Source organism: Rhagoletis zephyria, unplaced genomic scaffold, assembly GCF_001687245.7.
Source record: "Rhagoletis zephyria isolate East Lansing unplaced genomic scaffold, Rhagoletis_zephyria_1.1 Rzeph_scaffold_04363, whole genome shotgun sequence".
NCBI lineage: Eukaryota > Metazoa > Arthropoda > Insecta > Diptera > Tephritidae > Rhagoletis > Rhagoletis zephyria.
The window spans coordinates 1-15,431 of NW_016161446.1; the positions used below are offsets into that span (position 1 = coordinate 1).

The following is a 15,431-nucleotide window of genomic DNA, read 5'->3' on the forward strand; positions in this document are numbered from 1 at the left end:
ACCAGTGCAACACCAAACGGTTCACAGAATTGAAACAAAAGGAGTCCTAAATTTCTCCAAACCTAGTCGTCTTGATCCAATTAAATTTAAAATAGCAAAAACAGAATTTGAATTTTTAGTTAAAACAGGTATATGTAGGCCTTCACACTCTCACATTGCATCTCCTTTACATTTAGTTCCAAAAAAAGAACCAAATGATTGGAGCCCTTGTGGAGATTACAGAAGACTTAATTGCATTACTATTCCATATCGTTATCCGTTACATCACATTCATGATTTGATCGTTGATTTAAAAAATAAAAAAATTTTTTCCAAAATTGATCTTGTTCGTGCGTATCATCAAATACCGATGGTTGAAAAAGGTATACATAAAACAGCAATTACTACACCATTTGGAATGTTTGAGTTCGTACGGATGCATTTTGGTCTACGAAACAGTGCACAAACATTTCAACGTTTTATTAACGAAGTATTTTCTGGTTTGGAATTTGTATTTGTCTATATTGACGATATTCTTGTTACAAGTGATAATGAAGTTCAGCATATTGAGCATTTAAAATCTGTTTTTGAAAGTCTTGGAAAATATAACTTGAATATTAAACCTAGTAAATGCATTTTCGGAACAAGTAAATTAGATTTTCGTAGTTATGAAATTTCAAGTGAAGGAATAAAACCTTCTTTCGAAGGAGTTGAGGCAATAACTAATTTTGAAAAACCACTTTCAATAAATAAATTACAAAAATTTCTGGTATGGTGAATTATTACCATAGATATGTCAAAATGTTAGCAGCAGAACTTAGTCCTCTGCACGAAATGTTAACATTAGCAACTAAAAATAAACTTAAACAATTAAATTGGACAGAAAATACAACTACAGCTTTTGAAAATGTGAAGAAACTTTTTACACAGAAAACTTTACTTACTCATTTTAATAAAAACGGCAATTTATCACTTGCTGTAGACGCATCGAATGTAGCAATCGGTGCGGTTTTACAACAAATGAGTAACAACATTTTAGAACCACTTGCATATTTTTCACGAAAATTATCTTCTACAGAAATTAATCACTCTACATTTGACAGAGAACTTCTAGCGATATACAATTCAATCAAACATTTTCTAGAAGGTAGAACATTCACTGTTTACACTAATCATAGACCTTTAACACATATTCTAAATTCTAAATCAGACATATCACCTCGACAAATTCGACACTTAGAGTACATTGCACAATTTACAGATGACATTCGATACATTTCTGGAAAAGAAAACATAGTTGCTGGTACGCTTTCACGTATTCCAGATGTTAACACGATTTTAGCACAAGACATTAATTTTCAAACATTATTTGAGGAACAACAAAAAGATCAAACACTTTATGGCATAATATCTGATCAAAATTCCAACAGTAATTTAAAAGAAATTAATATTCCGGTACTTAACCTTAATATTTGGTGTGATATTTCTCAACAGTCTTTTAGACCATTTGTTCCAAATTCTATGAGAAAAATCATTTTTGATAAAATTCATTCTTTATCACATCCAAGTGTTCGTACAACTAGACGTTTGATTCAATCAAAATATTTTTGGCCTAATATGCGCAAAGAAATAAATAATTGGACTTCTACTTGTATAAGTTGTCAAAAACCAAAAATTTCTAAACATACTAAGCCACCTGTGCATTCCATATGGACGATTTGAACATATTCATATGGATCGTTACATTTTAACTATCATTGATAGATATACTCGTTGGCCAGAGGCATATCCACTTAGGGATATTTCAGCTAATTCTATAGCAACAACATTTGTTCAAAATTACGTTCCTCGTTTTGGCATTCCACTTTATATAACAGTAGATCAAGGATCACAATTTACATCAAAACTGTTCACAGAATTAACTAAATTGTTAGGATCACACACAATTCATACGTCCCCATATCATCCTCAATCAAATGGAATAATTGAAAGATTTCATAGGACATTAAAGACTGGTATTACTGCTTCAGATGATTCTACCCACTGGTCTGAAATTCTTCCTGGATATTATTTGGACTACGTAAGTCTATTAAAGAAGATTTAAAATGCTCTTCTGCAGAATTATTTTTGGACAAACATTAAGATTACCAGGTGAATTAGTTGTTTCGAACAGTTATAATAATGAAGTCGACAATACAAATGAAATTCTTTCTAAGCTAAGAAAATATTTTTCAAATGCTAGATCAAAGGTGGTACATCACATTAAAGGATACTCTTTTGTTCCTAAGAATTTGGATACTTGTGAGTACGTTTTTGTTAAAGTTATTCACAAATCAAATTTGCAATCACCTTATGAAGGACCATTTAAAATTATTTCGAAAAATAGTAAAGTATTCAAAATTCAATACGGAAATATGATTAAAACGGTTTCAGTAGATTTACTCAAACCTGCAAATATAATTTCTGATACAACACAAAACTCTAATTCACTAATAATTCCAAATACAAAAAAGAAAGTAACATTTAATATTAATTAATTTATCGTTTTACTGGAGGGGGAGTATATCGATGGCTGAGTGGAAGATCGACCTATCTCGGCAGCCAGTTCGAAAACTCAAAAACGCCCTACTTCAGAATTTGATTGATTTCAGAATATTATTGAAAAAGACCCTATCTCAGAATTTGGTTGAATATCGCCCTATCTCAGAATTCGGTTCAAAAACGCCCTATCTCAAACGAAAATACATTGAAAATAAGCTGAGATAGGGCGTTTTTGAATCGGCATCTAAGATAGGGCGTTCCCACGACAGCCGGTTCTACGTACCGGAATGACTCGGGTTNGTATCTCAGAAGTTGTTCGTCCATAGGGCTACATTCACTACGTATTCTTCTACTCAGGGCTGGCATCGAGTCAAACCCAGGGCCAGAAATCTACACCTGCTGTGTATGCCAGAGACGACTACACCATAACTCCACCTCAGTCAAGTGTAATACCTGCCAGGGGTGGAGTCACCTTAGAGTATGCTCAGGACTACGGACACATCGGCAGTGGACCACGTCGTACGTGGCCCCCTGCTGCTCAAACAGAGCAGCCTCCCCGGCTATCCTCAGTCCACCTGCGCAGCCTCACACAGTCACCACAGCACAACAACATAATAACACCACAGACCATACCACAGCCACGACAGACCACAGAACACACATAACCGCACCAACACCGTATCGGGGATCTCAACGCAGAGATTCGGCAACTAGTAAACGTACATAAGCGGAAAAAGTGGGAAGAGCATCTGAAGAGCTGTAACTTCACCTCTGGTGTGAGTAAGTTTTGGTCAACCGTGAGGTCACTGTCCAATCCCACGAAGCACGACGACAGAGTCGAAAATCTTTCGCCGACCATGCTTCGTCGGACCCGGAGCGATGCGCGAGCTATTTTAGCCGGCAGTTCATACTGCATCCTCCGGAGGACAAAGCCAAGCGTCGAGTGACCAGAAGGCTGCACAAACTGCCAACAACCTGTGCCCCCCTTGCTTTCACTTGCGGTGAAGTTCAGGTGGTCATCGGGAAGGCGAAAGACTCCAAAGCAATAGGTCCCGACGGAATATGCATGCTGATGCTGAAAAAGTGGGGTCCTGCGGGGGTAGCTTACCTAACGGAGGTCCTCCATTTGTCTATGTCTCATCATCCCAGACATTTTAAGGTGGGGAGAGAGTGGTCCCACTGCTCAAACCGGGGAAACCTGCCAACATAGGACATTCTTATCGGCCGATAACACTCCTTTCCCGGGTAGCGAAGACACTCGAGACCTTGCTGCTCCCGTACTTCACAAACCACTTGACCCCAGCGAAGCATCAGCATGGTTTCCGTAAAGTGCACAGTACAACAACAGCACTTAATGCCATAAACACTCAGATAACTCGTGGCCTTAACCGTAAACGTCCCTGTGAGAGAACGATTCTAGTAGCGTTGGACTTGTCAAAGGCGTTTGACACCGTCTTAGAAAAATAAAACAGGGGGCTCCACAGGGTGGTGTCCTTTCCCCGCCACTGTTTAACTTTTACATTTCAAAGCTCCCTCAACCACCAGAGGGAGTATCGATTGTCTCTTACGCCGACGATTGCTCGATCATGGCGACTGGGAATGGAATTGACCTGTGTTCGAAAGTAAACGGGTATCTCTCCGAACTTTCTCGCTTCTTCACTACAAAGTGTCTAGCCCTCTCCCCTACGAAATCCTCTGCGACCCTGTTCACAACCTGGACGAAGGAGGTCCGGCTACCGCTGGGAATTCACGTCGATGACACACCAATTCCGACGGTGAATAATCCCAAAATACTCGGAGAAACATTCGACAGCCTGCTCTCCTTCTCTGCGCACGCAACCGCTATTGTCAATAAAGTACAGAGCGAGAACAAGGTCCTCAAGTCACTAGCCGGCAGTACTTGGGGCAAACACAAAGAAACGTTACTGGCAACATACAAGGCAATAGGCCGGCTGGTTTTAAATAACGCAGCGCCAGTGTGGTTGGCGGGGACTAGTAGGACGCAGTGGACGAAGCTACAGACTGTACAGATCACCGTACTCAGAACATCGACAGGATGCCTCCTGATGTCGACCGAACATCACCTCCACAACGAGGCACAAATGCTCCCCATAAAGGAGCACAACATAATGCTCTCTGGCATCTATATGAACTGACGGACGAAGTCCAGAGGTTCATCAAGCAACCTCTGGACCCGTCAGCTTACCGACTGGCCCTGAACGGCATTCACAGGGAGTCAGTCTCGAGTTATGTATACTCTAGACCTGTGAATGCCGTTCTAGGCACACCATCACCGGACATCGACGAGACGGAGCTTCATCTGCCTCGGGAGACTACAACCACAATAGCCCAACTTCGCTCTGGCTACTGCAGCAGGTTAAACTCATACCTGAGTGTCCGGCAAGCGGAGAGACACCCCACGTCTCGGAACATCTCTTCGTATGCCCGGAAAAACGGCACTGCTAACGTCTTTGTCCCTGTGGGCCGACCCCATTGAGGCTGCACGCTTCTGAGGGCTTCCGTTAGTTGAGCTTGACGACAACGACTGAGATACTACCCGATCTGAGCGGGGCATGTCAGAAGGCATCTATACGAACTGACGGACGAAGTTCAGAGGTTCATTGAAAAACCTCTGGAGTGGCATTCACAGGGAGTCAGTCTCGAGTTATGTAGACTCCAGACCTGTGAATGCCGTTCTAGGCACACAACCACCGGACATCGACGAGAGGGAGCTTCATCTGCCACGGGAGACTAGAACCACAATAGCCCAACTTCGCTCTGGCTACTGCAGCAGGTTAAACTCATACCTGAGCAGGTTAGACGCAGATGTGCCAAATGAGTGTCCGGCATGCGGAGAGACACCCCACGACTCGAAACATCTCTTCGTATGCCCGGAAAAAACGGCACTGCTAACGTCTTTTTTCGCTGTGGGCCGACCCCATTGAGGTTGCACGCTTCTTAGGGCTTCCGTTAGTTGAGCTTGACGACAACGACTGAGATACTAACCGATCTGAGCGGGGTATGTCAGAAGGCATCTATACGAACTGACGGACGAAGTCCAAAGGTTCATTGAAAAACCTCTGGACCCGTCAGCTTATCGAGAGGCCCTGAGCGGCATTCACAGGGAGTCAGTCTCGAGTTATGTAGACTCCAGACCTGTGAATACCGTTCTAGGCACACAACCACCGGACATCGACGAGAGGGAGCTTCATCTGCCACGGGAGACTAGAACCACAATAGCCCAACTTCGCTCTGGCTACTGCTGCAGGTTAAACTCATACCTGAGCAGGTTAGATGCAGATGTGCCAAATGAATGTCCGGCATGCGGAGAGACACCCCACGACTCGAAACATCTCTTCGTATGCCCGGAAAAAACGACACTGCTAACGTCTTTGTCCCTGTGGGCCGATATCATTGAGGCTGCACGCTTCTTAGGGCTTCCTTTAATGGAGCTTGACGACAACGACTGAGATACCAACCGATCTAGGCGGGGTTGTTGTAGCCGCTACAACAACACCAACATAGCTCAATCTTAAGTATTGGTCTGATAGAAAGAAAAACGTAATACATTGTATCGAGCCAGGATCTTGGCTTGAATGTGGTGGCACGGTTTCCATCGAGAAGGGATTGGAGATTGGGAAAAGCAGATGATAAGGAAGCTATCTGCACTGGACTGCGGTGTGGGCGCAGGAGTATATGCAAAGGAGCTTGGTGCTAATCTGTACCTGCGGCTGGCGAGCCATGCCAGCATATTTCATGGGCATATGTGAGGCTAGAACAGCTAGAAAAATGGCTAATAGAGCGAATACGTTCCACTTTTGGATCGTAAATGTCTTCCTTCTTTTTTGTGCACGAAACAGCCCGGACCATATAAGATGAAACGCTGCTGAATGCCAAGGGCTGGCTTCCTTAAGTCATAAAGCTTCCGGGAAACACACAGTTAGGCAGTTAGCGGACTATTAGTCCGGGAGCCAGCGACAGTTTGAAGTTAGTAATTTCGCAAAAGCTGAAAATTTCACGTTCGCTTTGTTTTGCATTCCACAAAAAGAAATGGACCTTCAGCTTGCGCACATGCGGGTGTATGGATTCTTCAGCTTCCCACGCATGTAATAAGATGATACAGAAAAACTAATACAGCTGAAACTTTTTCGACGTGTTTATGATATTAACAAATACCCAAAGAATATAATCAGCTGCCCTTACTGCGGGGGATTATGCGTCAGCTTTCCACGTAAACATTGCAAAATTTGCACTGAATAAATTGATACCGCAAAAGCTAAAATTTGGTATAGTATCAGCTAATTGAGTAAGTTACACAAAAAAAATATTCCGCTTCATATAAAGCGGGGGAAAAGTGCTCAGCCTACGAGCTAAAGGCTCGTTATACGCGTGGGAGCCTCTTATCTGATCGCATCGGCTGAGTACTTTTCCCTCGCTTTATTGGAAGCGGATTATTTTTTTCAGTTAAGTTATCAACTTACCTGTGGAATTTCAAAATTTCAGCTTTTGCCGTATTAGATATACATTGGGTTTTTATCACTAATTATAAAATACCCATATATCTATTATTTTGTAATTACTAGAAGCAGCGTGCGCATGCAGTTTTTGGATTATATAAGGCTAATACGATGTTTCCACGCTTCGTAATTCGCTCTCTAAGTAATTCGGGAGTTACACTGTTTCCACGCCACACATTAGTAATTCGTTTGGCAGCTCTACTTCTTGTTCTTCGCTATTTATTGTTATTTTTGTGTACTGCAATTATCGAAGATGGAGCTAAAATTTAAGTTATCATCAAAAATTTTAATTTATATAGAGAATATTTGGGAAAATTTTAGGAGACGGACGGCAAATTCTAGAAAAGGGGGGTGAGGGGGCGTAGAATAGGACCCCCTGATTTCAAAAATACTCCCCTTTTTCAAGCAACCCTATAGTTCTTATATAATTTATTGTTAAAGTTTTCATATAAACGATGAATAAGATAGCAAAATAACATAAAACTTGGTGATGCCAGACTGAAATTTTGAATAATAAAAGCGGATTTTTAATTCGGAATTTTCACTTAGTAGTGTAAAGTATTCGCAAAGAAAGTACTAGTGGCAACTACTCTGCCAAATGCAACCCTACGAAACGGTAGGGGATTACCATTGGTAGCACTGCGTTAATATCCATAACGTTGGCGACCTTGGCTATCGAATGTGACATTTTGACCGATTCCTGAAAGGAGAGCTGCAGCCTATTTTACCACGAAGGAATAAATCTGGAAAACTAAACGACATCTTTGTACTTTACAACTCAGGTGTGGACAAAAACCCATATAAAGCACTTGAACCACAAGCGCGACTACTTATTTACCCGAAATGTCACAGCGAATGACAAAGCAGGCGATAGTTGAGGCACTGGGTAACGCGGGCATAAGCTGCCCCAAGTCGGCTAACCTAACCCAACTAAAGCGCCTCTACGCCGGACTCCACCAACTGGAAGAGCACGAGCATGGCGCCTCTAACTCCGAAGAAGAAGATCCCGTATGGGTCGTATCCGCAGACATCGAAGATTTCGCCGGCTTTGGCGCCAGCGCGCTAACAGCCACCCTAACTAATTCCGACAATGAGAGCACCACCGCCGAGCCTGCCGCAGCCACTGCCGAAAAACTTCCCGTTGCCACCACAACTCTGAGACCGCAGCCCCAGATAGTGAATGTGCCGTTGCCGCGCCCAATTAATCTGTTGCCACAACCAATGCAAAAAAAGGCGCATAAAAAAACTTCAGCGAAGAGAGACTCTTAACATAGTTGACGGCGAAGAAGGACGCGTGAACTTATTTTCGCGGTCAACTATGTTTGCGGGTGTAATAGTATGTACATTCCGTTAATCGTTTTTGGGGAATAGTGCTGAAGTGACAGTCCTTGGCCAAGTATAAATCTATGATTACGCGTCTTTCTTCGCCGTCAACTAGGTTACGCGTCTTTCTTCGCCAAAGTTTTTATTAAGCGCCTTTTTTCGTAAAATTTTTGTATGCGTCTTTTTTCGCCGTCGAAACACTAGCGCGCCTTTATTCGTATCTAGTGACGACATGTAGTTTGAGAAAAAAATCGTACGATTTTACTGCACTCTAAAAAATTTTTGTTTAAATTTGCGCATATTAAGATAGGTAACCAGTTTCCTCTCTTAATAAATGCAAATTTACACACCATGTTTATTAAATTAAACACTGCATGCCTGCTTTTAACCGCTATATTTGAGTTCTTTGTAAATTTTATGTAAATAAAATGCAATTTATGAAACTTTAAAACGTTTATTTATTTATTACATACTGTACATAAAACTTGCATAAATGTATTTTAAAGAGCGTATTATCTGAAGCAAATTTTCTGTATTTTCTGACAATATATATTTAGAAGTATAACTGACGGACGAAATCCAGAGGTTCATTGAACAACCTGTGGACCCGTCAGCTTATCGAGAGCCCCTCAGCGGCATTCACAGGGAGTCAATCTCGAGTTATGTAGACTCCAGACGTGTGAATGCCGTTCTAGGCACACAACCACCAGACATCGACGAGACGGAGCTTCATCTGCCACGGGAGACTAGAACCACAATAGCCCAACTTCGCTCTGGCTACTGCAGCAGGTTAAACTCATACGTGAGCAGGTTAGACGCAGATGTGCCAAATGAGTGTCCGGCATGCGGAGAGGCACCCCACGACTCGAAACATCTCTTCGTATGCCCGGAAAAAACGACACTGCAACGTCTTTGTCCCTGTAGGCCGACCCCACTGAGGTTGCACGCTTCTTAGGGCTTCCGTTAGTTGAGCTTACGACAACGACTGAGATACTAACCGATCTGAGGGGGGCATGTCAGAAGGCATCTATACGAACTGACGGACGAAGTCCAGAGGTTCATTGAAAAACCTCTGGACCCGTCAGCTTATCGAGAGGCCCTGAGCGGCATTCACAGGGAGTCAGTCTCGAGTTATGTAGACTCCAGACCTGTGAATGCCGTTCTAGGCACACAACCACCGGACATCGACGAGACGGAGCTTCATCTGCCACGGGAGACTAGAACCACAATAGCCCAACTTCGCTCTGGCTACTGCAGCAGGTTAAACTCATACGTGAGCAGGTTAGACGCAGATGTGCCAAATGAGTGTCCGGCATGCGGAGAGGCACCCCACGACTCGAAACATCTCTTCGTATGCCCGGAAAAAACGACACTGCAACGTCTTTGTCCCTGTAGGCCGACCCCACTGAGGTTGCACGCTTCTTAGGGCTTCCGTTAGTTGAGCTTACGACAACGACTGAGATACTAACCGATCTGAGGGGGGCATGTCAGAAGGCATCTATACGAACTGACGGACGAAGTCCAAAGGTTCATTGAAAAACCTCTGGACCCGTCAGCTTATCGAGAGGCCCTGAGCGGCATTCACAGGGAGTCAGTCTCGAGTTATGTAGACTCCAGACCTGTGAATGCCGTTCTAGGCACACAACCACCGGACATCGACGAGACGGAGCTTCATCTGCCACGGGAGACTAGAACCACAATAGCCCAACTTCGCTCTGGCTACTGCAGCAGGTTAAACTCATACCTGAGCAGATGTGCCAAATGAGTGTCCGGCATGCGGAGAGACACCCCACGACTCGAAACATCTCTTCGTATGCCCGGAAAAAACGACACTGCTAACGTCTTTGTCCCTGTGGGCCGACCCCATTGAGGCTGCACGCTTCTTAGGGCTTCCGTTAGTTGAGCTTGACGACAACGACTGAGATACTAACCGATCTAGGCGGGGTTGTTGTAGCCGCTACAACAACACCAACATAGCTCAATCTTAAGTATTGGTCTGATATAAAGAAAAACCTACTACATTGTATCGAGCCAGGATCTTGGCTTGAATGTGGTGGCACGGTTTCCATCTAGAAGGGATTGGAGAATGGGCCATGCAGATGATAAGGAAGCTATCTGCATCTACACAGACGGATCCAAGATGGACTGCGGTGTGGGGGCAGGAGTATATTCAGAGGAGCTTGGTGCTAATCTGTACCTGCGGCTGGCGAGCCGTGCCAGCATATTTCATGGGCATATGTGAGGCCTGTAGGTACTAAATAATAGTGCTAAAAACAGTAGGTTTGTTCCACACGAGCTCGCGGCTGCCCAAAACAAAAAAATGGCTAATAGAGCGAATACGTTACACTTTTGGATCGTAAATATCTTCCATTTTTTTTGTGCACGAAACAGCCCGGACCATATAAGATAAATACACGTAAAATCATTGTTTAGAGCTGATTTGTTGCGTTCCTCACGCTCTGGGCACTTTTGGCACATGTTGACACATTTTTGACACTTGTGAGAGAGTAACTTATTTTTACGCTCTAATTACCGAAGCAGCCCGGAAAGCGTGTGGAACAAAGCTAGGGACTTACTCAGACAGTCAGGCGGGGCTGCCAGCTATATCGTCTCCTGATACCAAGTCTAAGCTAGTCAGAATGCAAGATGGAGCTTGGCTCAGCGTCTCAGTCAATGTCTATCTCTCTTGACCGAGTTCCCGGCCAGAGGAATATAAAAGGCAATAAGAGAGCAGACGAATTGGCCAAGGCGGGAGCTTGTTTGGATGAATCGGACGCGGTGGTACTGGGATATCCCCTCAGACAAGTACAAGCAGAGGTATACTTGCATTTTCTGAAACTGGCAAAGAGGAGGTGGCCAGAGATTCAGACTTGCAAGATAGCACGTGAGCTTTGGCCTGACTACAGCAGGAAAAGAACAGCAGAGCTGCTAAATAGGGCAAGGATAGACGTATTTAGGATTGTAGCGACTAACACCGGCCACTGACCGCTAGGAAAGCATGCCTATGCAATGCGACGCCCATATAACGATATATGCTGCAGCTGCCGGATAGAGCGCAGCGAGGAAACGCTGCTGAATGCCAAGGGCTGGCTTCCTTAAGTCATAAAGCTTCCGGGAAACACACAGTTAGGCAGTTAACGGACTATTAGTCCGGGAGCCAGCGACAGTTTGGAGTAAGTAATTTGGCAAAAGCTGAAAATTTCACTTTCGCTTTGTTTTGCATTCCACAAAACGAAATGGACCTTCAGCTTGCGCACATGCGGTGTATGGATTCGGCAGCCTCCCACGCATGTAATAAAATGATACAGAAAAACTAATACAGCTGAAACTTTTTCGACGTGTTTATGATATTAAAAAATACCCAAGTAATATAATCAGCTGCCCTTAGTGCGGGGGATTATGCGTCAGCTTTCCACGTAAACATTGCAAAATTTGCACTGAATAGACTGGTACCGCAAAAGCTAAAATTTGGTAGAGTATCAGCTAATTGAGTAAGTTACACAAAAAAAATATTCCGCTTCATATAAAGCGGGGGAAAAGTGCTCAGCCTACGAGCTAAAGGCTCGTTATACGCGTGGGAGCCTCATATCTGATCGCATCAGCTGAGTACTCTTCCCTCGCTTTATACGAAGCCGATTATTTTTTTCAGTTAAGTTATCAACTTACCTGTTGAATTGCAAAATTTAAGCTTTTGCGGTGTTAGATATACATTGGGTTTTTATCACTAATTACAAAATACCCATATATCTATTATTTTGTAATTACTAGAAGCAGCGTGCGCATGCAGTTTTTGGATTATGTAAGGCTAATACGATGTTTCCACGCTTCGTAATTCGCTCTCTAAGTAATTCGGGAGTCACGCTGTTTCCACGCCACGCCATTATTAATTCGTTTGGCAGCTCTACTTTTTGTTCTTGTTCTTCGCTATTTATTCCCTCGCTAGGGCAGGCACCTTGCCGTTGGTGCGGGGGCTTCGCTGAATCGCCGACCAGCCCCTTTCTGGTTGTTGTTGTTGTTGTTGTAGCGGCTACAACAACCCCGCCCAGATCGGTTGGTATCTCAGTCGTTGTCGTCAAGTTCCACTAACGGCAACCCTAGGAAGCGTGCAGCTTCTGTGGGATTTGTCCACAGGGACAAGGCCGTTAGGGTTGTCGGGTTTTCCGGGCATGCGAAGAGACGGTTCGAGTCATGTGGGGTCTCTCCGCATGCCGGACATTCATANCGGCACATCCTCATTCAACCTACTCAAGTAGGAGTTCAACCTGCTGCAGTAGCCGGAGCGAAGTTGTGCGAGTGTAGTGCGTGTCTCCCGAGGCAGATGAAGCTCTGTCTCGTCTATGTCCGGGGGTGGTATGCCTAGAACGGCATTCACAGGTCTAGAGTCTACATAACTCGAGACTGAGTCCCTGTGAATGCCGTTCAGGGCCTGTCTGTACGCTGTCGGGTCCAGAGGTTGCTTAATGAGGGGCATCGCTGACGCGCTCGTCGCTTCTGCGCTGCCTTTTCTCCAGACTTGGGCTGCCGGCGAACGGTGACCAAGAACTGCCACCTCCTAATCCAGGGTGTGACGCGACACCGTGCCTATTGGACGGTTTGCAGCCAGGAGGGTATAAACCGGCTGTAGTATAGCGGCGCCTCTTCGACACCGGGCCGCATCGAGGAGTAACGGTGGCCTTACCGCGACATGGGGCGCTGGCGCGGCGGACCAGATAAGATCCCCTTCAACAAGATTTACTGCTGAGCTCGCCTCGTCGAGCAGGCAGTCGTACGAACAAGATGATTACAACTAAGCAATTAAAAGCAACAAAAACAACAACAGCAAAACAAGCGCAAAAACAGCGACAGCGACAACTACAACGTCAGCTACAGCCACAGCTGCAACTAGTGCTGCAACAGCGTTAACAGCAACAACTACAGCAACTGCAACTGCTGCGGACACAGCAACAACAGCGCAAAGAACAGCAACGGCCACGCACGGCATTAACATGCTGGGCGGGGGTAAAGGCACCAGGCGCAGGGGTAGCTTCCTTGAGAGCCTGACCGAAGAAGAGGCTGCCCTCTTTATTGAACACGCCAGGGATGAAGAGAAGCCAAGCACAGGCGCAGCGCCTTTCGGAAGGCCTCAAGGGAGCAGATGCATCACTCCCGAAAAACAGGCATCGCTCTGCTAGCAGGCAGCGAACTGAAGGTCGGCGTCGCTCCAGGAGTCGTGACCGCTCCGAGAGTCGTTGCCGGTCCAGGGGCCGGCGTCGCTCGGAGAGCAGACATCGCTCCAGCAGCAGGCACGGTTCCGGAAGTAGGCACCGTAGGTCTCCCAGTCGGCCCTCCACAGCGTCACAAGGTTCAGGGTGGCATGTAGAGGAGAGTAAGAAACGCAGTCGCAGGTGCAGACCTCCTCCACTACCCCCCTCCGGTCAACCGGGAGCCCTTGACGACCACCATCGAGCTGGACTTGGTGGGTCGGGGGTCAAGTGGTATCTTCGGTACCTTCGGCAGGGGAAATCTGCTGATGAAGCCCGCGCTATGGCGGAAGTACGGCAGGAGGTGGAGCGCGAGGAACGTGAGCGCGAAGAGCGCAAGCGCAGAGGCAATAGGGCTGCTACCGCTGTTAGGCAGCATGGCAGCAACTCAGGTGAACTACCCGCGCCTGCTGAAAGCAGAGAGGCGGGCAACAGCAACAGAGACCCGCGCCTGCTGNGACAACTACAACGTCAGCTACAGCCACAGCTGCAACTAGTGCTGCAACAGCGTTAACAGCAACAACTACAGCAACTGCAACTGCTGCGGACACAGCAACAACAGCGCAAAGAACAGCAACGGCCACGCACGGCATTAACATGCTGGGCGGGGGTAAAGGCACCAGGCGCAGGGGTAGCTTCCTTGAGAGCCTGACCGAAGAAGAGGCTGCCCTCTTTATTGAACACGCCAGGGATGAAGAGAAGCCAAGCACAGGCGCAGCGCCTTTCGGAAGGCCTCAAGGGAGCAGATGCATCACTCCCGAAAAACAGGCATCGCTCTGCTAGCAGGCAGCGAACTGAAGGTCGGCGTCGCTCCAGGAGTCGTGACCGCTCCGAGAGTCGTTGCCGGTCCAGGGGCCGGCGTCGCTCGGAGAGCAGACATCGCTCCAGCAGCAGGCACGGTTCCGGAAGTAGGCACCGTAGGTCTCCCAGTCGGCCCTCCACAGCGTCACAAGGTTCAGGGTGGCATGTAGAGGAGAGTAAGAAACGCAGTCGCAGGTGCAGACCTCCTCCACTACCCCCCTCCCGTCAACCGGGAGCCCTTGACGACCACCATCGAGCTGGACTTGGTGGGTCGGGGGTCAAGTGGTATCTTCGGTACCTTCGGCAGGGGAAATCTGCTGATGAAGCCCGCGCTATGGCGGAAGTACGGCAGGAGGTGGAGCTCGAGGAACGTGAGCGCGAAGAGCGCAAGCGCAGAGGCAATAGGGCTGCTACCGCTGTTAGGCAGCATGGCAGCAACTCAGGTGAACTACCCGCGCCTGCTGAAAGCAGAGAGGCGGGCAACAGCAACAGAGACCCGCGCCTGCTGTAAAGCAGAGAGGCGGGCAACAGCAGCAGAGACCCGCGCCCGCCTATTGGCGGAGAGGCGGGGAACCCATAGGTAACCCATCAGCAACTTCCACAGGTTCAGCAAAGCGAACCAGCTTACAGGTTACACCACCGGAGCCACCGACCCCCAAGCGACAGCGGGGGCCTACACCCCCTCAGACAGAGTCTAGGGGCCTGGAAGGGTCTGCGGGCCAAGGTCAGCCTCTGGAAGGAACCACTCTGCAGCCCAGCTACTCTGATGCTCTCAAAGGCATCCGGGTGGCTGTGCTGCCCTGTGACTACCCTGCAGCTGCTCTATGCCCGGAGGACCTAACCAGACTCCAGGATGTGATTATGGACGAGGTCCTAAAAAGGTGGTGTTCTGTGGGGTGTTCTTCAGATCAGGCATTCTCCTTGTGGACTGCAAGGATGAGCGCACTGAAGCCTGGCTGGCAGAAAAGGCACCGGCTATTGAAGGGTGGAAGGGACCCGAGCTATGCACGAAAAGGGGGGAGGACATCCC

At 46.6% G+C, this 15,431-nt stretch overlaps 1 protein-coding gene across 1 annotated transcript; it reads left to right on the forward strand.

Moving 5' to 3' along the window:
- The first annotated feature begins 7,880 nt into the window (after positions 1-7,880).
- LOC108370643 (AT-rich binding protein-like) lies at positions 7,881-13,531 on the forward strand. The gene is made up of 2 exons (XM_017626018.1): positions 7,881-8,260; positions 13,180-13,531. Exons 1-2 carry the CDS (start codon positions 7,881-7,883, stop codon positions 13,529-13,531), a joined length of 732 nt encoding a protein of 243 aa, XP_017481507.1.
- The last annotated feature ends 1,900 nt before the right edge of the window (positions 13,532-15,431 follow it).